General features: G+C 38.2%; 2 protein-coding genes and 1 long non-coding RNA gene across 4 annotated transcripts in view; 1 reads left to right on the top strand and 2 right to left on the bottom strand.

The window, feature by feature from the left end:
* LOC133564147 (ADP-ribosylation factor-like protein 6) overlaps nt 1–5,619 on the bottom strand; it is a 10,459-nt gene extending 4,840 nt beyond the window's left edge. The window contains exons 1-7 of one of the 2 annotated variants that reach the window (XM_061918282.1): nt 5,441–5,619; nt 5,123–5,272; nt 4,974–5,024; nt 4,809–4,870; nt 1,751–1,819; nt 1,585–1,679; nt 340–469 (exon numbers count right to left, since the gene is read on the bottom strand). In XM_061918282.1, coding sequence (XP_061774266.1) covers nt 340–469; nt 1,585–1,679; nt 1,751–1,819; nt 4,809–4,870; nt 4,974–5,024; nt 5,123–5,245 — 530 coding nt within the window. In that variant the 5' untranslated portion in view covers nt 5,246–5,272; nt 5,441–5,619. Of the gene's footprint in view, nt 1–339; nt 470–1,584; nt 1,680–1,750; nt 1,820–4,808; nt 4,871–4,973; nt 5,025–5,122 lie in introns of both variants that reach the window. The other variant, XM_061918283.1, reaches the window with a different exon arrangement.
* Nucleotides 5,221–23,784, top strand: LOC133564149 (uncharacterized). Its single transcript, XR_009809244.1, has 4 exons — nt 5,221–5,398; nt 12,154–12,309; nt 17,498–17,573; nt 22,984–23,784. It is a non-coding gene; the product is annotated as an uncharacterized LOC133564149 (long non-coding RNA).
* Nucleotides 12,828–23,784, bottom strand: part of epha6 (eph receptor A6) — a 354,317-nt gene continuing 343,360 nt past the window's right edge. The window contains 4 exon segments of the mRNA XM_061918280.1: nt 12,828–17,221; nt 20,223–20,372; nt 22,863–22,903; nt 22,905–23,063. Coding sequence (XP_061774264.1) covers nt 17,107–17,221; nt 20,223–20,372; nt 22,863–22,903; nt 22,905–23,063 — 465 coding nt within the window. The 3' untranslated portion in view covers nt 12,828–17,106.

Here is a 23,784-nt window from a genome sequence, read left to right as displayed (position 1 = left end):
GGTGAAAATAGGGATTTTTTTGAACTTGGAAAATGGTAGTTTAAAGTTCGAAAAATGGCCCACTCATTTTCAGTGGGAAAAGTGCCCCAGAAAACCTGGAATTCTGGGTAATCTGGGATATTTAAAACATATTTTTTGGTAAGCACACAATTTGATACTTTAACAGTTCCGATGGGATGAAAACTTTGGGCCATAGACTCTGGCAAATTTTAGTGGAATAATAATACATAGATACTTTTTTTTGTTGTAGAATAACATATTTGACACAAATATGACACATGTTTATCAAGATATGAAATCAGATTAGGATGTTAAACATTTGAAATTGAGAAGTATTACCAGATGTGCCACGGTTTGTCTTTGATATTCTCCAAACACAACATCTGGGAGACCTTGACAGAAGACATGGCCTCTCGTAGATCCATCTTGTTTGCAAAGAACAACACAGGCAGCTTTTTACTGCACATGTCTGCGCACACATAAAGAAACCAGTCAAGGCGGTGAAATTAATTACATCCGTATTTCAAAAAGTGAAGTACACAGTTCGGGGGGCCCTATGATCCAGAGGCGGTTTTCATTCAGGGCCACAATGCAATTATTTTTGGAACTTCTAACAATGAATGATATTATTACTCAATGTCCTATGCATGATTACTACCGTAGTTGATTTTTTACATACAATGCAAAAAAAACCCCCCCAAAACATCTGAAACTAGCTACTTAGTCGCAGGAATTTTATCGTACAATTTACGTTTTTTACAACATTACTGTAAATGGAAAAACAGTACAGATGTTTCTTTTAGAGTAAAAACCTGGCCGCTGAGTTGCCAGACATTTTCTTGTAAAATTTACGGCCTTTTTTTTTGTTACTGTAAATAGAAAAACTGCTGTTTTACAGGAAAATTCTGCCAATTTAGGTGCTAATTTTTTACGATAAAAATTTAAATTTTACGGCGTGTAACATAATTTTACAGTAAAATTATTTTTTGTATTTTTTTTAATTGTAAATAAAAACACATTTTTTACGGTAAATCTGCCAACTAAGTCGCTAGATTTTTACCACCAAAAACCCCCACAAAATTTTACGGTAAAAACAAGCAGCTCAGTTGTAAGAATTTTATTAAAAAATTCTCGGTGGTTTTTACAATATATTACTGTAAATGGAAAAAACTTTACAGCATTTTTTTTTTACAGATAAAAAAACCGGCAGTTGACTTGCCAGTATTTTCCTTTAACATTTGCAATGTTGTTTTTGTTATTGTAAACAAAAACTGCTTTGTTTTTTCACGGTCAAATTCTGTCAACTGAGAAACTTTTTTTTTTTTTTTTACCGTAAAAACTGTAGATTTTACGGTGCATAACTGTGAATGGTAAATCAGTACTACAGTTTTTTACTTCAAAAAAACTGGCAGTTGAGTTGCCAGAATTTTACAGTTTTTTTTCTTTACATCAAAAATTGCTTTGTTTTGCTTGCGGACCACTGGCACATTTTTACAGTGGCCCTTAGAGGCAAAAAGGCTTGGCCCCCCCTGCCATACGCACAGTACTAAACAAATAGTATGACAGACATTCAGTCTACTGTACCTCCATGCTTGAGAAGAGTATCGAGCTCCTCTTTGGCAACAACCATCCTCAGCTTGTCACTGCTGTCGATGACAAATATGATGGCATGGCTTTCTCTGAAGAAGACACACGAACAGGTGAGATTGAGGCAAACTGAAGGTTTATGTCATTCTGTGAACACGCATACTTATAATAGTGCTCCCACAGGTTTCTGTATCTGCTCTGGCCAGACATGTCCATTACGGTGAGGGAAAGGCTGCATGGCGGGAGAGGAAGCACAACCAGATCAGAATCATCCAACACGTGAGTCCATTTAAAGTCATCGCTGGTTAAAGGGGAACTACACTTTTTTTTGGTCATTTTGCCTATCATTCACAATGTTATGTACGACAATAACACATGTTTTTATTTTGTTGTGCATTCTAACTAGTAAATAAACACTAGCAAGAGTCAGAGGTAATGGTAGTCGCTGTATTCCACTGATAAAAGCACGCTAAAAAACCTCCAAAAACATCCATCGTTTTATATACACGCTGTAAGTATATATGTCATGTAGTAACATTCAGGCCCTGCAATGAAGTGGCAACTTGTCCAGGGTGTAGCCCGTCTTCCGGCCGATTGTAGCTGAGATAGGCTCCAGCGCCCCCCGCGACCCCAAAAGGGAATAAGCGGTAGAAGTGGATGGATAGTAACATTCACAAAAACATGTAATATTGACAGATTTTGCTCATTTTAGGCATTCGGCAGCGTATTATTACTTTCACAGAAGCATCACACTGTTCACTTTGCCCTATAACAACAACACTATCATATTTTTCGATAAGGCACACTTAAAATCCTTTAACTTTTTCAAAACTTGACAGTGCGCCTTATAACCCGGTCTGCCTAATGTACGGAATAATTCTGGTGGTGCTTACTGACCTCGAAGCAATTTTATTTGGTATATGGTGAAATGATAAGTGTGACCAGCAGATGGCAGTCACACAAAAGAGATACATGTAGACTGCAGTAAGACTGAAGTAAACAACACCAACATTTTATATGTTTGTGGTGGGGGGCGTGGCCTGCGGGCCTGCCGCGGAACAGGGTGTGTCAGGACCGCCCTCGAAGACAGCGACAGGTGCGTAGATGGCCCAGGTGGGCCATGTTATCTAATCATCTGTCGCCTTTATTAGCAGCAGCCATGAGGAAACGAGTAGCTGGAGTTGGAGGTGCTGCTGAGAGACACGGACGCAGAAAAGACACTGTGCTGAAAAGCAAAGGACTTTGCACCATTGAAGGAAAATAAAGCAGGGTTTTATCCTGAATTCCTGGCTGTCTGTGGTGGTCTGAAGAACCTACTAAAAGGCAACCTCTACAATGTTCCATTGAAAATATAGAACATTATACACGGCGCTCAAAAAATCCATCAAAATGTTTCAGTACGACTTTGGTAAGTTATGAAGCCGCACATATGACGTATCATACTGTACTTCAAAATGGGAGTATTATTATGGTGTGTGTATAAGGTAAGACATTATCTGGGGTGCCCTGCGATGAGGTGGCGACTTGTCGAGGGTGTACGCCGACTTCCGCCCGATTGTAGCTGAGATAGGCACCAGCGGCCCCTGCGACCCCGAAGGGAATAAGCGGTAGAAGATGGATGGATTATCTGGCGTTTTGTTTTGGAATATTATGCAAAAGCAACTTTGTTTATATGCTGATCTGTATTTGGGATCTGCATAAGTCCTGAAAATGTGCACGCGTCCGACGCCTTAGTCGATAAGCTTCTTCTTTTTCTATATCTTCTTGTTATCGGACATTCATCCTGCGTTGTTGCCATTTTTTAGTTATAAAGTAGTGTAAAGTTCTTACTTATATCCCTCAGTAAACTCGCCATGAAAGTGCTAAAACATACCGGTGTAGTGCGTTTACATTATTCACCCAAGCAACTTTAGTTATTAGAGAATTCCGGTTGGACTGTTTTTTTACGGGACACATTTCTGGCCTTGTTGTTGCACTAGTGAGCCACCGATGAGGAGATGCTGCTCCGTTATTGACCGAAGTAAAGTCTGAATGTCATTAAAACAGTTAGCTCCATCTTTTGACACTTCTTCCACTCCCGTCCGTCCTTGCACGCTACACCGCTACAACAAAGATGGCGGGGAGAAGACGCTGTCGAAGTGGAGGCACGTAAATAAAACCGCCCACAAAATGACTGTCAGAAAGCGACTTGAAGATGATGCGTAAAACATCATCTATGCAATATTTTGACTAAATAACCACCATTACATGTTATGTAGACCACAAGGAAGTATTTTACATTTAGAAAAAAATAAAAAATAAAATGTCCCCTGTAATGCGCACTATAGTCCGGTGTGCCTTATTTTTGAAAAAAAATCAAGTGAAGACCAATCATCGGCAGTGCGCCTTATTATCCGGTGCACCCTATATTCCGGAAAATACAATACTCCCATTAGCTGCATTAATAGCCACCTCATACACTGCAAAACCTGAAATCTAAGTAAGATGAAATATCTCAAATAAGGCTGATAATTGCTTATTTTCTGTCTGATAAGATAATTATTCTCACTAAGCAGATTTGGTGTTAGTGTTTTACTTGTTTTAAGTGTTTTGGTCCTAAATGATCTCAGTAAGATATTACAGCTTGTTGCTGAGATTTGATGACCTATATTGAGTAAAACATGCTTAAAACTAGAATATCAACTGATGCAAAGCTGTGTCATCAACACTCACAAGTATAAAACTACTTTTTAAAGTAATAATTTTTTACTTCAAGCATGAAAAAAGAAATCATGATGCCGAGCGCATATCATTATGCCAAGATAATGGGAGTAGCATTTACTTCATTTAAGAATATTTTTCAACATACTGAGCAAAAAATTTCTTTTTTTTTCTACCAAGAAAAGTACATTTATTTGTGAGAATAAAGGTATTTTTGGGTTCATTGAGGTTAGCCAATTTGATCTGTTTTGGAAAATCTTGACAAGCTGAATTTTCTTGTTCTATTGGCAGATAATTTTGCTTAGTTCAAATAAAATACCCCTAATTTTTGTCTTTTTTTTCTTGTTTTTGAACACTAATTCTTTGCAGTGTACTTGCTGTATTTTACGACTTACAATGCATCAAAAAATCAAAATGTGCGGTATTGTCTTACACAAGGCTTGTGAATGATGGACTCAATTCCACAAAAAGTGCAGTTCCCCTTTAGAAGTGATTAACTCGTATCAAACCTACTACCGTACCTTGAACTCTTGAACTTTTCAATATTGAACCCGATTGTGGGCACTATGTCTTGTGCCTGTGTCTACACACACACACACACACACACACACACAAACAACAGAGACAAGTAATGGCAAAAGTATGTCAAAATGGAAAGAGTGCATGCAGAGTGCAAGGGTATTTACCTGACTAACATGTTTCCACTCCTCTGAGAATGGGCCTAAAAGATTAGAATTCTGCAAACAAGCAGGCAAGGAATGATTGCAAAGAAATGCACCAGGAGTGACCTCTGCTTGTTGGCGTGTGGATTTGAAAGAGGGTAGCAGCTACTTACGTTGGCAGGCTTGAGCTGGTTGATGATGGTTGTCTTGCCGCTGTTGTCCAGCCCCAAACACAACACATTGACTTCTTTCTTCCTCAGGCCCAGCCAGCCTGACAGTTTATCCAGCAGCCCCATTCAACTCAGTCAGTCCTACACATCACCCTATGAATGCTCCGATTACCAGGACTAAAACATGCTTGGTTTTATTTAGAGATTGTGGCGCTCCATGCAGTGACGACTGAACAGCAACAAGCTGAGATGCCGCCTGTGCCTCCCAGCTTGCAGCAGGTAATCCTATTAGAAAGAATTAAGATCCGCAAGTGACCTTACCAGGGAATCTTCACCGTCCAACGCTCATCTGGAGATGGATCTTTACCAGCTGTTCCGTACAAAAAGAGCCGTTCAAGAAAAAAAACGTCTGGTTATATCATACAGTGGGTCTGGATGAAATTTTGCCTCATTCCTGTGAGGATCCTGCTTGTGACTGAATTATTGAGGAGTGGGGGATGGTTAATTTATCCAGGACTAGCTGCATGCAGTGTGCTCAAACAACCACCGGGTGGCATTGAGCAAATAATACTGTATCGCCTCATTCTTTTTTGGACATAGCAGGTCTAGGGTGTCATTACAAAGCATTAAAAGTAATTAAATGGATTGTGCTAAAATGACGATCAAAAGCATTAAATAAGATGTCCGGAGGAATGAAAAAATTGCAATTGGCAACAAAAAAGATAACGAAACAAACCACCCAACCCAGTTTTTCCAATTGGGGGAAAAACTGCCCTTCAAGATGTTCAATATTAATTTGTTAACATAGATAAAAAAACCTTTGAATTTGTTTTATTTTTATTTAGTTTATTTACCTGTCTATATATATTGATATGTGTATACCGTATATGTGTGTTTATATATGTGTGTGTGTGTGTGTGTGTGTGTATATATATATATATATATATATATATATATATATATATATATATATATATATATATATAATCTCAATCTCGTTAACCTGCGTAATGACAATAAATCTGATTCTGATATATATACATATATATATATGTATGTATGTGTGTGTATTTATATAAATATATACATATGTATATACATATATATATATGTGTGTATGTATGTGTGTATATATATATATATATAAATATACTTTTGCCATATGTGTATACATATATATGCAAATGTTTTAGTGTGTGTGTATATACCGGTAAATGTGTATATATATTTGCATATATATATTTTTGTATATCTGTGTGGGTATATAAGTATATATAAATGTATGTGTGTGTGTGTGTATATATATATATATATATATATATATATATATATATATATATATATATATTTATTAGGGGTGTAACGGTATACACAAATTTCGGTTTGGTATGTACCTCGGTTTAGAGGTCACGGTTCAGTTCATTTTCGGTACAGTAAGAAAACCACAAAATATAAATGTTTTGGTTATTTATTCACCAAATTTGTAAACAATGGCTTGATCCTTTCAACATTGGGAACACTATAATAATTCTGCCTACGTTAATTCACATCAAAGTGCCTCAAGTTGTTGCTTAGATGAAATAATATGACACAACTTTTCTTCTACATATAAAAAGTGCAACATTAAACAGTTTCAAGTCAACTCATCATGCTTAATTTATTACAGCATTTGGGAAGCCAGTAGTTGATTTTTATTACGTAAATGTTATATTAGTTAGGGACGGCGTGGCGCAGTGGGGAGAGTGGCCGTGCGCAACCCGAGCGTCCCTGGTTCAATTCCCACCTAGTACCAACCTCGTCACGTCCGTTGTGTTCTGAGCAAGACACTTCACCCTTGCTCCTGATGGGTGCTGGTTGGCGCCTTGCATGGCAGCTCCCTCCATCAGTGTGTGAATGTGTGTGTGAATGGGTAAATGTGGAAGTAGTGTCAAAGCGCTTTGAGTACCTTGAAGGTAGAAAAGCGCTATACAAGTACAACCCATTTATTTATTAACCCATTTATTTGTATCAACATGTGATAGCAGGGACCCTGCCATTCAAAACCAGGCTGCTGCATTACTAATGATTAATGTAACTATAGCTGAAAAAATAGTACAGTAGCAATAGGAAAGACTATTCATACCTAAACACCATGGAGTTCATGAGGGCTTAATGATGCACTTATATTATTATATCAACTATCAGAGATAGAAACTCTTCATTTAATATAATGTCCTTTTTTGCTGCTTCAACACACCTCAATCAACACTGTCCGTAACACACACACAGTCACGCACACACAGTAAAATGAGCTAACGTTGCGCTAAAAGCTAACTCGCCTTCACCTCAAACAGGACTGCGAGTGAGCAGTTTGTTTCTAGAAGATCAACGGGCTCATAGTGATGTTTAGAAAGTAATTGACTTGGAAGTGTTTAGTGTAATTTGGAGAGTCCGCTGCTCACCTGCTAAACGCTTATCTGCTCGACGCTGAAGCGCTGACTAGATACGCTCTGAATACGCACTGCTGATTGGCTTGTAATCGCTACGGTTGTAACCAATCAGATGGTTGTGTGGGAGGGACAATGCGGGTGTTGTGTACAGACAGACACAGAGGCAGAACGGAGTGGAGCAGCTTGTTAAGACTTTAGCATAGGCGGCTACTTCATATGTTCGTGTGGAACTCGCTCGGTACTCCTCCGCACCGAACCGGAACCCCCGTACCGAAACGGTTCAATACAAATACACGTACCGTTACACCCCTAAAATATATATAAAGTATCAATAGAACTTTAATTAAAATTTGGACGAAGTAAAAATCACTTAAACTACTTGTCAGAAAAGTAAATCTAAATAAAATAAACTGAAAAAGTATATACTTTTATATTTAAATATTTTTTCCATCTATCCATTTTCTACCGCTTGTCCCTCTTGAGGTTGCGGTCGCGGGGGGTGCTGGAGCTTATCTCAGCTGCACACGGGCGAGAAATCCAATTGCTGCAACGTTTTCACTGACTAATTTTGTAGCTTGTTGGCCAGTCATGTGGGCAATCGCTGACACTGTTTCTGCATGTGAATAAAAAATGGCACCCGAACGAACAAACAGCTCGCAAATAAAAGAATTAATCTAAAGACTCGATTCGTTCATGAACGCCACATCGTTATCCTCATCCTAATGAATTCCATTCATTAGTGTAATGCTCTGGTCCGCTCTAAGACTCCCAGAGCAACAACAACTGCAGCCTTTTCTGCACTTCAAAAAAATCAATCACTTTGTTCTTGACACTTTAATCCATCGTGTCCGTGAAAACAACTGTTGGTGCAAAGCCAAGGTTCATATTTACTGAACAATTGAGGGGAAGTCGTTGGGGCTTTTAACACGGCAGCTCTAGGGAATATCAGTGGTACAAGACCGACATCTTCTGGCTAATGTTAGTTATACATACAACCTAAACAAGTCTTTACATGATGTATACTCTACAGCAGGGGTAGGGAACCTATGGCTCGGGAGCCAGATCTGGCTCTTTTGATGACTGCATCCGGCTCTCAGGTAAATTTGACCTGACTCTGCTTAACACGATAAATAATGAATAATTCCACTTTTAATCAGTGTTAAAAATGATGTTCAAAATATTAAACGTCCTTGTGCATTTTTGATCCATCCATCCATTTCTACCGCACCTGTTCAAGAAGTTGCGTTGATGGTAAGAAGTTATTTATTTATTATTGGTTAGTATGGGGCTTGCCCTCCTGGGGGTTCTTCAGACCACCAAGAACCGACATGAGACCCTGTTTCAGGGTTACAGTATTGTTTCATTTTTCAAAAAGTCTCTCAGTTGCTTTCCAGCAATTGTCTTTTTCTCTTTCGTGCTCGCTCGCGCTCTGGCTCCAGCACCAACCCCGTCTCTCCTCCTGGCTGCTGCTTATAACATATGATTAGGTAACAAGGCCCAGGTGGGCCGTCTACGCACCTGTCGCTGATTTCGAGGCCGGTCCTGGAAACACCCCGCTTTGCTGCAGGCCCGTAGGCCACACCCTCTCCACAGTTAGCTTCAGAATAACAATGTTATTACAAACAATAAGAGACCTATTATACTCTAGAAATGTTAGTCTGACTTAAAAATGCACGCCTTTAGTTGTGTTCAGGGTTAAACAAATATTTTACGGCTCTTACGGAAATACATTTTAAAATATTTGGCTTCTTGGCTCTCTCAGCCATAAAGGTTCCCGACCCCTGCTCTACAGTACTTATAAAACATAGTCTAAAATAACACTGCTGGTCAGCAAATAATACAAGAAACTAATAATACCTGTCACGTTGAGATCATGGCACCCAGGACATTATTTGATCAAAAGGCCTTCAAAAATGCCATAAAAAATACTACATTTTATGGTATTTTTGTTTACGACGGAAGTTTATTGAACATTTTGTGCAAAACTAGTAAAAATAAATAAATAAAAAAATCCTAAATGTTTTTATGTTCTTTAAAACTTCAAAACTGTATGTCCTGTTTGGTTTTTAAAGATATGATGTCAACGGATATCTCTGTATATAGTAAAGTCTTACCCTAAGAGCTTTGCACGACTACGCCATTGTAGTCAAAACTTTTCCTTCTTTCGTTGTGGGGCAGACCGGCTCGTACATGCACGCGAAGAGCTGCACGCTTAGCGTTTTCACTTGTAGCACCTACGCTACTAAATGAGAAAAATGAGTAGTACAGAAAATGTTTTGTAGCGGAGAAAACAATTAGGAGCAATGTGAAATGTCTTAAATACCACAATTTGTTAAAACTCAAAACAGATTGCACACATACATGTAAACACAATGCCATCCCAAGGCTTACTGTAGCGCTCAATTAAACACGGAACAGGTTATAATAATTATGTATAAATTATCACATATCTCAAATAAATAGAGGAAGCACGTGGGCTAGACTTTAGAGCTAAGTTTAGATTTGTAACTAGAGTACAGCGCAAATAACGTCTGTCCTCAATTGAGCAAAATTTACCTCTATCTCTGAATGATTCCTTGCTTCATGTCTGTTTTAATAGATGTCATCAGTGTTTGAACCTGACAGAACATGCCTAAACTGTGCTAACACTGTCGCTAACAGGAGTGTAATGCTGGGGGATATGGACCTAAATTCACATCCCGATATAGTTTGGCCCATGAACTAACCCACACATGCAAATATCCATTGACCGTAACTAAATATCCCAACCATGCCTTGATTAAACATTTTCAGAACCGATGGGGATCCCATATCCATAAAAACGGGTACCGAAAAGTAGGAAAAGTAGGTTTTGCATAATAGGATTCCAACTTAAGAGGTGTTTTGAGATAATAAAAAAGAAAAATAATTGAAAATGTGTGTGTGTGTGTGTGATGGACATATGTGTATTTTGGGTATATGCATTTGTGTATGTGTATGTATGTATGTGTGTATGTATGTATATATGTATATGTATGTATATATATGTGTATGTATATGTATATATATATATATATATATAATATATATATATATATATATATATATATATAAATTGTGTGTATATATGTGTGTGTATATATGTAAGTGTGTGTGAATTTAAATGTATTATATATAGATAATATATAGCATCTACGCAGCAACCACTGAACTGAATTATATTATATATATTATTGTATTATATATTGTGTATATATATATTGTATATGTATAGGGGTGGGACCTAATAAGTTGACTTCTTCCCACTCCCTTTTGAGCCAATCTTGACATCTACAAAACATTAGTCACATGTAATGTTTTCACTGTAGGTGTAAAAATAATGTATTGATATATTTCTTTTGTATTTTATGTTATTCTCTTGTTTTGCTTGCATGGCTCAAAATAAACCATTCATTCATTCAAAATGAACATTGACTACTATTTTGCATGCAAAGAATGCATGAACTGTATTGAATTCTTAAATTTTAAAAATTTTAAATTTTAGAATTATATACTGTATTTTCTGGACCAGAGGGCGCACCTCCGATGACTTGTCTTTTTTCAATCTTTTTCACTATATAAGGCGCACCGGATTATAGGGCGCATTAAAGGAGTCATATTAATATTATGTTTTCTAAATTGCAAACACTTCCTTGTGGTCTAAATCAGGGTTCCCCAACCTTTTTTCCCCCCAGGGATCGGTTTAATGTAAGGATTATTTTCATGGCCCGGTTTTCTACTGTATGTGTGCCAGATAAAAACAGCAAAAAAAAGATCCTTTGGCCACAATCAGGCACATTAACATTTTATATGTCCATTAATGTGCTTTGTCCCATGTACCATAACAATGGAGTAATATACATCTATTTAACAAGCTTATTACTGTTTAGTGGGACAGGCGAAAGTTAAGTTGGAGGAATTGCGTTAGTTCATAAATGAGTGTTTCTGTGCAGCCTGGTAGCAAATGTGTCAAGGACCGATACCGGTCCCCGGACCGGTGGTTGGGGACCACTGGTCTACATAGCATGTTATAGTAGTTTTAATGACATTCAGACTTTACTTAAGTCAATAACGGAGCACCATCTCCTCATCCGGATACAACCGTGAAAAACCGTGAGATCAAAACTCTCTAATAACTAAAGTTCCTTGGGTGAATAATGTAAACTCACTACACTGGTATGTTTTAGCGCTTTCATGGCGAGTTTACTGACAAGATATACTGTAAGTAAGACCTTTACACTACTTTCTCCCCTCCCTAGATTAACTGTACAGTGCCAGGTTCTCCAAAAAGGGCCAAAACATCACAAGGGACCCATCTCACCCCGGACATAAAGTTTTTAAACTGCTGCCCTTGGGCAGGAGTTACAGGACAATAAAATGCCGGACAAACAGATTTAAGAACACTTTTTACTCGAGAGCAATCGTGTCGCTGAACACAAGACAAGAATTACTGTGCCTGTGAGCTGTGTGCTTGGTATTTGTAGGTATTTTATGTGTTTTTATGTGCTATTATGAATTTGAACTATGTTAGGTTTTGCTTACAATTTCGTTGTACGATGACAATAAAGATATATTCTATTCTATTAGAAGTGGCAACAGTGGAGGATGAATGTCCCATAACAAGAAGATACAGAAAAAGACGAAGCTTATCGACTATGGTGTCGCCACGGACTACAAAGGTGGACGCGTGCAATTTTTCAGGATTTATGCAGATCCCAAATACAGATCAGTAGGTACCATAAGGTAAGAAAAGTTGCTTTTGCATAATATTGTGAAACAGAACGCCAGGTAATGTTGAAGCACCGTACAATCCATCAAGCGGTGCGCCTCCATACCTTACCAAAGTCCTACTAAAAAATGTTGATAGATTTTTGAGCGTCGTGTGTAATGTTCTATATTTTCAATGGAACATATACAATGTTGCTGTTGTTTACTTGAGTCATATTGCAGTCTACACGTATCTCTCATGTGTGACTGCCATCTACTGGTTACACTATGTACCAATTAAAATAGCTTTGAGGTCGGTAAGCAAAACCAGAATTATTCCGTTCATTAGGCGCACCGGGTTATAAGGCGCACAATCATTTTAAGTGCAGCTTATAGTCCGAAAAATACGGTACATGACTTGACCAGAGTAAAGGTTTTGATACTCTTAACGGTTCCGATCCGATGAAAACTGAAATAAGGCGGCGGAACAGTTGAATCAGAATAACATAATAAGACAGATTCACCTCTCAGAACATTTATTCTTCTAAGAAAATAATAACAATTGAGCCAAACCGCACAACTTTTCAGCTTTATTTTGCAAATAAATATTCGCAGTAACTGCGTCTTACAGTGTGCAAAATTCTACCACATCTCTTTGGAAATTATAAAAAAATAAAGTACAAGAATTATAATAATTAGTATACTTGTACTTTGTACAAAAGAACGTTCTAACATTGCTCAGCAGTAGAACATGCTTAACAAACAGCATCTGATAATTCTCCATAGACCGTGGTGGTGGTGGTGGGGGGGGGGGGGGGGTGCATGTATGAAGTGTGTGCGACCTTCTCATACCTGATGACTGAATGGAGCAGCTTAAATTCATTTCCAGGCGAGGTCCTTTTGATTCCACTGAAAGATGATTTAATAAAAGTGTTACTGTTACTGACTGTAAGGCATATATCAGTCTGCATGGTGATATTAGGATTATTTAGGGCGCTGCTCTCTCCAAGTAGTCAAACCTGCTTGTCACTGACTCCTGCCAAGCAGGCTTCTCTTTTTATAAAAATCTGACAACATGACATCAAACTACTGCAGATCCAAAACGTCTTCATTTCAGACTACTTTTATGTACACTTGATTTCTCTACGGGCACAAAGTCAACAACCTTTTACATGATCACAAGTTAAAGCACACATTGGCCTATAAGAACACGTTCTGAGATCACGTCTGTGCCATTAATTGATGTGTGCGCAAATTCGAAATAACTACTTTGAATAAAAGTACTGTACTTCCTAGGATTCTCCAGATATTGCGTGTGTTAAAAAGGCAAACTGCACTTTTTAAAAAAATATGTTTTGCCTGTCATTCACAATCCTTATGTAAGACAAGAACTCACTTTTTTTTATGCGTTCTAAGATGTAAATAAATGTTAGCAAGGACCAGATGAGTCGGCCGCTGACCTGTTCTAAAAATAGCTCAAATAGCAGCACTTACCAGTGAGCTGCCTCAATTTTTTAAATTGTATTTATTTACTAGCAAGCAGGTCTCGCTTTGCTCGACATTTTTAATTCTAAGAGAGACAAAACTCATATAGAATTTGAAAATCCAAGAAAATATTTTAGACTTGGTTTTCGCTTGTTTAAATAAATTCATTTATCTTTTTACACTGCTTCTTATAACTTTCAGAAAGACAATTTTAGAGAAAAAATACAACCTTAAAAATGATTTTAGGATTTTTAAGCACATATATCTTTTTACCTTTTAAATTCTTTCCTCTTCTTTCCTGACAATTGAAATCAATGTTAAAGTATTTTTTTTAAATATTAATTCTTCATTTTAGCTTCTGTTTTTTCGACGAAGAATATTTGTGAAATATTTCTTCCAACTTATTATGATTAAAATTCCCCAAAATTATTCTGGCAAATCTAGAAAATATGTAGAATTAAATTTAAATGTTATTTCAAAACTTTTTTTCGGTAAAATCTAGAAGAAATAATGATTTGTCTTTGTTAGAAATATAGCTTGGTCCAATTTGTTATAGATTCTAACAATGTGCAGATTGGATTTTAACTTTTTTAACATGTCAGCAAAAATATATATTTATTGTGAGAAATCATTAAGATGATCAGTGTTTCCACAAACATAAATACCATTAATTATTAATAATAACATAGAGTTTAAGGTAAATTGAGCAAATTGGCTATTTCTGGCAATTTATTTATGTATCAAACTGGTAGCCCTTCGCATTAATCAGTACCCAAGAAGTAGCTCTTGGTTTCACAAAGTTTGGTGACCCCTGCTGTAGGTATATATGTAATGTAGTAACATTCATAATACCATATTTACATATTTAGCTCATTTTAAGAATCCATTCGCTTTTCCCTTTCAACAACAAAAACACCAGTAATAATGGCAGACTTCATGAGAGACAACAAAGACTACTTTGGGACAAATGATGATCCAGAAACGTATATTTTTGAGCCTGAATATAAGGAGGATGATCTACAAGTTTTAGAAGCTGAGTAATATAAATAAAGATTTAGCTAAACCCTACGGTATTGCAAAGTGCTAAACAAGATACACAAATTCTAGACATGATGAAGCAATCACTTACTCTACAATGTCTGTTCTCATCATTTAAGTGAACAATTAATCATAATCCGCACAAAAATGTGCTGCAAACAAGCATCTTTTTGTGTTTTTTTTGCCATTTCCGAGTATAAGTTGGATGTCAAAGTCCACAACCTTCTACTATCCAGGTGAGAGGCATGATTTATAATCTGAAATTAACTTTCACAAACTCGGATGCAGCAGCTCAACATGTCAATACAGCACCATAAGCTAGTTAGCTCTTATAATCAGCACTAATACTTAGTTAATATTAACGTCGTGAGTTATGAGCGTTTTTTTAATGTTCGGGATAGTTCGTTCCTTTTAGCTACGTTGTTAGCAACCTCGTACTTGCTGTATATTACGAGTTATAACATAAAAAAAAAAGAAAACCATATTGACGGATTGTGAATAATAGGCAAAAATTCTAAAAGAGCGCAGTTTCTTTTCCATGACTTCTGTGAACATTGGGAAGTTAAGACTGTGGTGATCCTTTGCTGTCGGGCAACTCTTTGAAATGCACATTCGCAAAAAAGTTCCTCGCGGATTCACGTGAAGGCGGCTTAGTTAGCTCATTGCACAAGTCGTGAGACACTGAGGTGACTGCATGATTATTGCTGATCGGACATAAATAAATATGATTTGAAATAAGATTTAGAGTCACTTTGACATATAGATCTGCACATATATCGATATAAGATTATGATAATTACTGATTGGCTCTTCTATACACTTGAACATTCAATACATCTTGACTTGCTTTTCACCCCTCTCTTCAAGTATCAATGTACCGTATTTCCTTGAGTTTCCGCCGGGTATATAGTATGCACCTGCCTAGAATTACTGCCGGGTCAAACTCGTTTTGCAAAATAATTAGCGCATGCTTAGCATTAACGCCGTGTCAAACTCGTTTCGCAAAATATTATTTTTATTAGCGCATGTCTAGAATTTCCGCCGGGTCAAACTCGTTTTCGCAAAATAATTAGCATACGCATAGAATTTTCGCCGGGTCAAACTCGTCACGTCATGAGTGACACTTCACCTGTCATCATTTTCAAAATGGAGGAGGCTGATTTCAATCATTTGAAATCACATAAAGGGAAGATTAACAGCTATTCATTAGGATTTAAAGTCCAAGCTATTGAAAATGCTAAAAAGAACAGTAAGCAGCTATGTTTTATTAATATACCGTAGCTGCGTGTGTCAAATATGAGTCATTAAATGACTCCCGCCTCCTGGTGGTAGAGGGCGCTAGTTATCCTTCCTCCGACTATTTGGCTGCAGACGTTGTGACAACAAGCAGCAAGAGTGAGCAGCGATCGTTAATTTTTTCCTCTCGCTTGCACTTTTAACATGGAGGATTGCATATCTAAAACAGTTTTCTAAACTGGACTTTCAATCGAAGTAGGAGGTAATAAAGGAAGATCTCCATCGAGACAGAGAGACTTTTAAAACTGAAGAAAGATAAGGAAGACTTCTATAAACAAGTTATCGATGCTTTTGATCAGAAGAAGCTGCGTATGGACTTCATTTATAAGTAAAGGTAAGACCATAATAAAGTTTTTTTTTATTAAATGTGATTTAATTATGGTATCCTTACATCACACTCAAATATATAAGCGCAGGCCTAAATATACCCCATGCCTTTGGTAAGCGCTGGAGTGAGAAGAGATTTTAAAATAATTAGCGCATGCTTGCCTTTACCGCATGCCTTTGATAAACGCCGGAGTGAGAAGAGGTTTTAAATGAATTAGCAGCGCCCAGGCGGCAATTCAAGGAAATACGGTACCTTCAAATTTCAAAATAAAAGTAGCGAGGGTGTGTTTCTTTTTATCCCCCCTCTCTCTTTCTGTGGACAAAAAACATATTTTTTGCACACACAGGAGCAGCAACATGAGCACGAAAGAAAAAAAAGAAAGAATCCAAAGATTCAGTAGATCATGTCCATAGATCTACCCTTCTAGATATTTGAAGTCGGCAGCTGTAACAAGGCATTACATTCCCCTAAGTAAGGGTCCGGGCCAGACTGGAGGGTCTAAAAACAGTCTGGTCGGACCAGGTTCGCTGGGTAGGGGGTGTGTCGTAGAAAAAGAGTCAGTTACTACGGAAGGATGAAGGTCTTTAGAACGGACTGAACGAGGGCTTCGGAGCGAAGAGCGCGTGCCACAGTCTACACTTCGCTTCCGTCTATCTGCTGGTCCCAGACCATGGTCAGGGACGACTTCATACGTGGAAGCCTTTCTCCTGTTCGTGCAGCAGCTGCAGCTGGACGCTCTGGATGCTGCTGATGATCCGCCGCTGGTGGCCGATGAGATCCACTCCAATACGCCTCACATCTCTAGCCGGAGAGGAAACACGCGCACACACACACACGTACGCAGACACACACACACACGCACGCACACACACAGACAGACGGACACACACACAAAGACACACACACACAGAGACACACACACACAGAGACACACACATAGAGAGACACACACACACATACGAAGACACACACAGAGCGACACACACACACACACAGAGACACACACACACAGACACACTATATGATACTTGCAGAAGACAGTCCAAACATAGACTCACAATGCATATCTCTTTACAGGGCAAGGTCACTTTAATCGGAGCCAAAATGGACGCCACAAGTACCCTGGTTTCGCCGAGCCAATCGGCAAAGAAAGGTAAGATAATCGTGAAAACGGTTTACAAATACCGTATTTTTCAGACTGTAAGGCGCACATAAAATCCTTTCATTTTCTGAAAAATCGAAAGTGCGCCTAATGTATGGTATATTTCTGGTTGTGCTCACCGACCTGGAAGTAATTTTATTTGGTACATGGTGTAATGATAAGTGTGCCCTGTAGGGGTGTAACGGTACACAAAAATTTCGGTTCGGTACGTACCTCGGTTTAGAGGTCACGGTTCGGTTCATTTTTGGTACAGTAATAAAACAACAAAATATACATTTTTGGGTTATTTATTTACCAAATTTGTAAACAATGGCTTTATCCTTTTAACATTGGGAACACTATAATAATTTGACCCACGTTAATCAACATTAACTGCCTCAAGTTGTTGCTTTGATTAAATAAAATGACAAAACCTTTCTTCTACATATAAAAAGTGCAATATTAAACAGTTTCAAGTCAACTCATCATGCTTAATTTATTACAGCATTTGGGAAGCCTGTAGTTGACTTTTATTATACACACACGCACATGCACACCCACACACACGCACATGCACACAGCAAAATGAGCTAACGTAACGCTAAAAGCTAATTAGCCTTCACCTCAACTATGAGCGAGCTGAGCGGCAGTTTAAGTTTCTAGAAGGTCAACGGGCTCATAGTGATGTTTGTAATAGTTGTGACTGGGAAGTGTTTTTTATCATTTGGGAGTGTCGAATGTCAGCTGCTCACCTGCTAAACACATATCTGATCATCTCGACGCCGGAGCACTGACAACATGCGCTCTGAATACGCACTGCTGATTGGCTGTTACATCGCTCTCAATACGCACTGCTGATTGGCTGTTACATCGCTCTGATTACGCACTGCTGATTGGCTTTGTATGTAACCAATCAGATGGTCTTGTGGGCGGGACAATGCCGGGTGCTCACTGCTCAGACAGAGGCAGCTGCAGAGCAGCTTGTTAAGACTTTAGTTAACAAACTCGTTCGATACACCCTCATACCGAACCGAAACTCCCTTACCGCAACGGTTCAATACAAATACACGTACCGTTACACCCCTAGTGACCAGTATATGGTAGTCAAACATAAGCGGTATGTGTAGACTGCCATATGATGGTAGTAAACAACACCAAAACCTTATGTGTTTCATTAAAAATATAGAACATTACACACAGCGCTCAAAAATCTCTCAAAATGTTTTTAGTAGGACTTTGGTAAACTATGAAGCCACACCGCTTGATTGTCGGTGCATTAAACATACCAGCAATATTATGGTGTGTGTATAAGGTAAGACATTATCTGGCGTTTTTTCCGCAATATTATGCAAAAACTTTTCTTACCTTCTAGTACCCGCGGATCTGTATTTGGGATCTGCATAAGTCCTGAAAATGTGTGCACTTCCACCATTGTAGTCTGTACCGACAACGTAGTCATAAGTTACTTCTTTTTCTCTATCTTGTTACGGGACATTCATCCTCCACTGTTGCCATTTCTAATATAAAGTAGTGTAAAGTTCTTACTTATATCTGTCAGTAAACTCGCCATGAAAGCACTAAAACATACCGGTGTAGTGAGTGCACATTATTCACCTACGGAATTTCAATTATTAAGGATTTGACAGCGTCTTCTCCTAGTCAACTTTGTTGTGGCGGTGTAGCGTGCAAGGACGGGAGTGAAAGAAGTGTCAAAAGATGGACCTAATTGTTTTAATGACATTCGGACTTTACTTCCATCAACAGAGGAGCAGCATCTCCTCATCCGCCGGAAATGTCCTGTGAAAAACAGTCCAACCGGAACTCTCTAATAACTGAAGTCCCTTTGGTTCATAATGTAAACTCACTACACCGGTATGTTTTAGCGCTTTCATGGCGAGTTTACTGAAAGATATAAGTAACAACTTTACACTACTTTATATTAGAAATGGCAACAGTGGAGGATGAATGTCACATAACAAGAAGATAGAGGAAAAGAAGAAGCTTATCGACTACGATGTCGACACGGACTACAATGGCGGAAGCGCGGAAATTTTCAGGACTCATCCAGATCTAAAATACAGATTAGCAGGTACCAAAGGGTAAGAAAAGTTGCTTTTGTATAATATTGCGAAACAAAATGGCAGATAGTATGTCTTACTTTATACACACACACCATAATAATACTCCTATGTTGAAGCACAGTACAATCGGTGCAGCTTCATGGCTTACCAACGTCCTAAAACATTGTGATGGATTTTTGAGCAAATTCATATACAATTTTGGTGTTGTTTACTTGAGTCATATTGCAGTCTACATGTACCTCTTATGTATGACTGCCATCTACTAGTCACACTTTTATCATTTCACCATGTGCCAAATAAAATGGCTTTGAGGTCGGTAAGCACAATCAGAATTATTCCGTACATTAGGCGCACGGAAAATACAGTACTGCACATCTGTAAACCACTGCATTGTTATGTCAGAATATTCAAGTAGATTAAAAAAAATAATAATTACAGTAGCAAAACGGTCACTGTTTTCATAGTTTGAAGAAGATTTGAGAAAGTTTGACCCTATATGTGTTTACAGTATAACAGTGGCCAATAATCACAGAGACTTCACTTCCAAACCACGCTGTAATGTTCTGGCCGGGCTACTCACTCGATGCTCATCCTCGCTACTGAATCCAGCGTGTCGTAGCCCGCCGCCATAAAGTTGCTTTTGTATTGGCTCATTTTGATGGAGTCCAGCCAGTCGCCAATGGAGATGAACATTGGGTAGTCCATTTCCTCCCCCGGAGACTCTGGTAGACTGATTTAATCAGAAAAGCTGTTAATATCCGATACTGCCAGCATTTTTATGTGCATCTTCAATTTGGAACTATTTTCCGAGCTGGGAGGATTTATAGTGCTCGTATGTCGTATGCATACGTTGTAGCTGATGCCTTGTCAGAACTATGCATTCTCCAGGTATAATATACCTTGATGCTCCTTTGGGATAACTATCGGACTCCGAGGGAACTTTCCTTTTTCCAAGGTAAACACGTAGACCAGTGCTGGGCAAATACTTTACCTCGGGGGCCACATTGAGAGAAAAAAATATGTCTGGGGGGCCAATGTGTGTGTGTATAAACTATATGTACACATTTAGCTGTAAAAAAAACTGCTGTACAGTATGTGTGTTTGGGTCCCTTTTTTTCAGGAACACTAATACCTAAAGTCACAATGTCCAATAGAATTCTAAAAACCTTACGACAGATCACCTAAAAAAAAAAACGGAATGTAATTTTACAGTTTTTTTTACTGATTGGTACACCCAAAATGTGCATGAAAGTAAAGAAAGTGGGATTTAGAATATTAACTGTGAACAATAAAACACTGCATATCAACAACATAAGAACATATTTTACTTCTTAGACCAGCTCAATATATCAACAAATGTTTATTTATAAAACCCTAAATCACAAGTCTCTCAAAGGGCTGCACAAGCCACAACGACATCCTCGGTTCAGATCCCACATCAGGGCAAGGAAAAACTCAACCCAGTGGGATGACAATGTGAAACCTTGGAGAGGACCCCCCTCTAGGGTGACCGGTGCAATGGACGTCGAGTGGATCTAACATAATAGTAAGAGGCAAGTCCATAGTGGATCTAACATAATAGTGAGAGTCCAGTCCACACTGGATCTAACATAATAGTGAGAGTCCAGTGTATAGTGGATCTAACATAATAGTGAGAGTCTAGTCCATAGTGGATCTAACATAATCGTGAGAGTCCAGTCTTTAGTGGATTTAACATAATAGTGAGAGTCCAGTCCATAGTGGATCTAACATAATAGTGAGAGTCCAGTCCATAGTGGATCTAACATAATAGTGAGAGTCCAGTCCATAGTGGATCTAACATAATAGTGAGAGTCCAGTCCATAGTGGATCTAACATAATAGTGAGAGTCCAGTCCATAGTGGATCTAACATAATAGTGAGAGTCCAGTCCACACTGGATCTAACATAATAGTGAGAGTCCAGTGTATAGTGGATCTAACATAATAGTGAGAGTCTAGTCCATAGTGGATCTAACATAATCGTGAGAGTCCAGTCTTTAGTGGATTTAACATAATAGTGAGAGTCCAGTCCATAGTGGATCTAACATAATAGTGAGAGTCCAGTCCATAGTGGATCTAACATAATAGTGAGAGTCCAGTCCATAGTGGATCTAACATAATAGTGAGAGTCCAGTCCATAGTGGATCTAACATAATAGTGAGAGTCCAGTCCATAGTGGATCTAACATAATAGTGAGAGTCCATTCTATAGTGGATCTAACATAATAGAGAGAGTCCATTCCATAGTGGATCCAACATAATAGTGAGAGTCCAGTCCATAGTGGATCTAACATAATAGTGAGAGTCCAGTCCATAGTGGATCTAACTTAAAAGTGAGAGTCCAGTCCATAGTGGATCAAACATAATAGTGAGAGTCCAGTCCATAGTGGATCCAACATAATAGTGAGAGTCCAGTCCATAGTGGATCTAACATAATAGTGAGAGTCCAGTCCATAGTGGATCCAACATAATAGTGAGAGTCCAGTCCATAGTGGACCTAACATAATATTGAGAGTCCAGTCTATAGTGGATCTAACATAATAGTGAGGGTCCAGTCCATAGTGGATCTAACATAATAGTGAAAGTCCAGTCCATAGTGGATCTAACATAATAGTGAAAGTCCAGTCCATAGTGGATCTAACATAATAGTGAGAGTCCAGTCCATAGTGGATCTAACATAATAGTGAGAGTCCAGTCCATAGTGGATCTAACATAATAGTGAAAGTCCAGTCCATAGTGGATCTAACATAATAGTGAAAGTCCAGTCCATAGTGGATCTAACATAATAGTGAAAGTCCAGTCCATAGTGGGGCCTCAATAGACATGTTTTACATTCCATTAAAACACAATAAAAATATAACAAACAGCGAGATTTGAATGACAGGTGTAATTAACACCTACAATTTGATATATTATCACTTGTATGCAGAACTTTGTTGTAAAAATCTTCTGCATATGTTTCAGACACATGTTTTCGCGCTGGCTGCTCTGAAAACAAACCTCGCCCACTCTACTTTGTTCCTGATCTGAGCTGCTGTGAAGTAGATTACTGTAATAACTCCCATAACACTCAAAAGCACAGATTTTGACCGCGGAAATACTTTCTATAGTTCAAGACTTAAAAAATGTTATTAGGTCGTATTTTGCCCAGGTCTGACATCCAGTAATATAAAGGCGCAGAGAAGGAGTGTACCTAACCTACCTCTGAATGTCTTCTACCAGCGGCAGTAAGCTGCTAGCTGCTGGGGTTGCGGATGAGTTTGTCCAAGAAGGAGACGACATCTGTGAATCTGGGCCGATGACTTCTCTCCGTCTGCCAGCAGTGCAGCATCAGCTGGTGCAGCACCACGGGGCAGCCCATGGGCGCTGGAAGCCGGTAGCCCTCCTCAATGGACAGAATCACCTGCGCACAGAGGGAGGGCAACATAAAGCCACAACATTCGTCACAAGCACAAGAAATAGGTGAGATTGTTTTCATTTCATGTATAATGACGCTGAAATCTAAAATCTGGCAAGTACGAGGTGGCTTAAAATGCAGATAACGGGAGCACGCTATTCCGCCCATAAAACAAAACAAAAAACATCCAAAAAGTGGCAACAATACTCCATTTACATCTCCTGACCTGATTATTAACTAAGTATTTGCAATTTTTTTTGCGGCGTTGTGATCACATAGAGATAACTGGCTAATAGAGGTATGGGAAAAAAATCTGTTTTTGAACGGCTCGAGATTGGTAACAATTCTTAATTTACTCAAAATTTGTATTTATTTTTTAAAATGTATATTTTAATTTTATAATCAGTCCAAAATAAAACATAATAATACAATAATGCATAGTACAATTCCAAACCAATCCCAGCCCAGCAACACTCCGATTAGCAATCAACAGAGCAATTGAGGAAACACACAAACATGACAGAAAAAATCAAAGTCAAACAAAAGTACATAACAGTATTAATATTGATAAGAAGCGATAAAAAAACAAACATAAATATTAATATATTGAATTTTTATTTTTTTTATCGATTTGTTAGAATTCTTATTAATATTATTATATTATTACTGTTGATATTTATTTTTGTTTGCCTTTTGTTGAGTCTATATAAATATCAAATAAATAAAT

The sequence above is a fragment of the Nerophis ophidion genome, linkage group LG13 (assembly GCF_033978795.1).
Source record: "Nerophis ophidion isolate RoL-2023_Sa linkage group LG13, RoL_Noph_v1.0, whole genome shotgun sequence".
Classification (NCBI taxonomy): Eukaryota; Metazoa; Chordata; class Actinopteri; order Syngnathiformes; family Syngnathidae; genus Nerophis; species Nerophis ophidion.
This window is presented reverse-complemented; position numbering and strand designations above follow the sequence as displayed.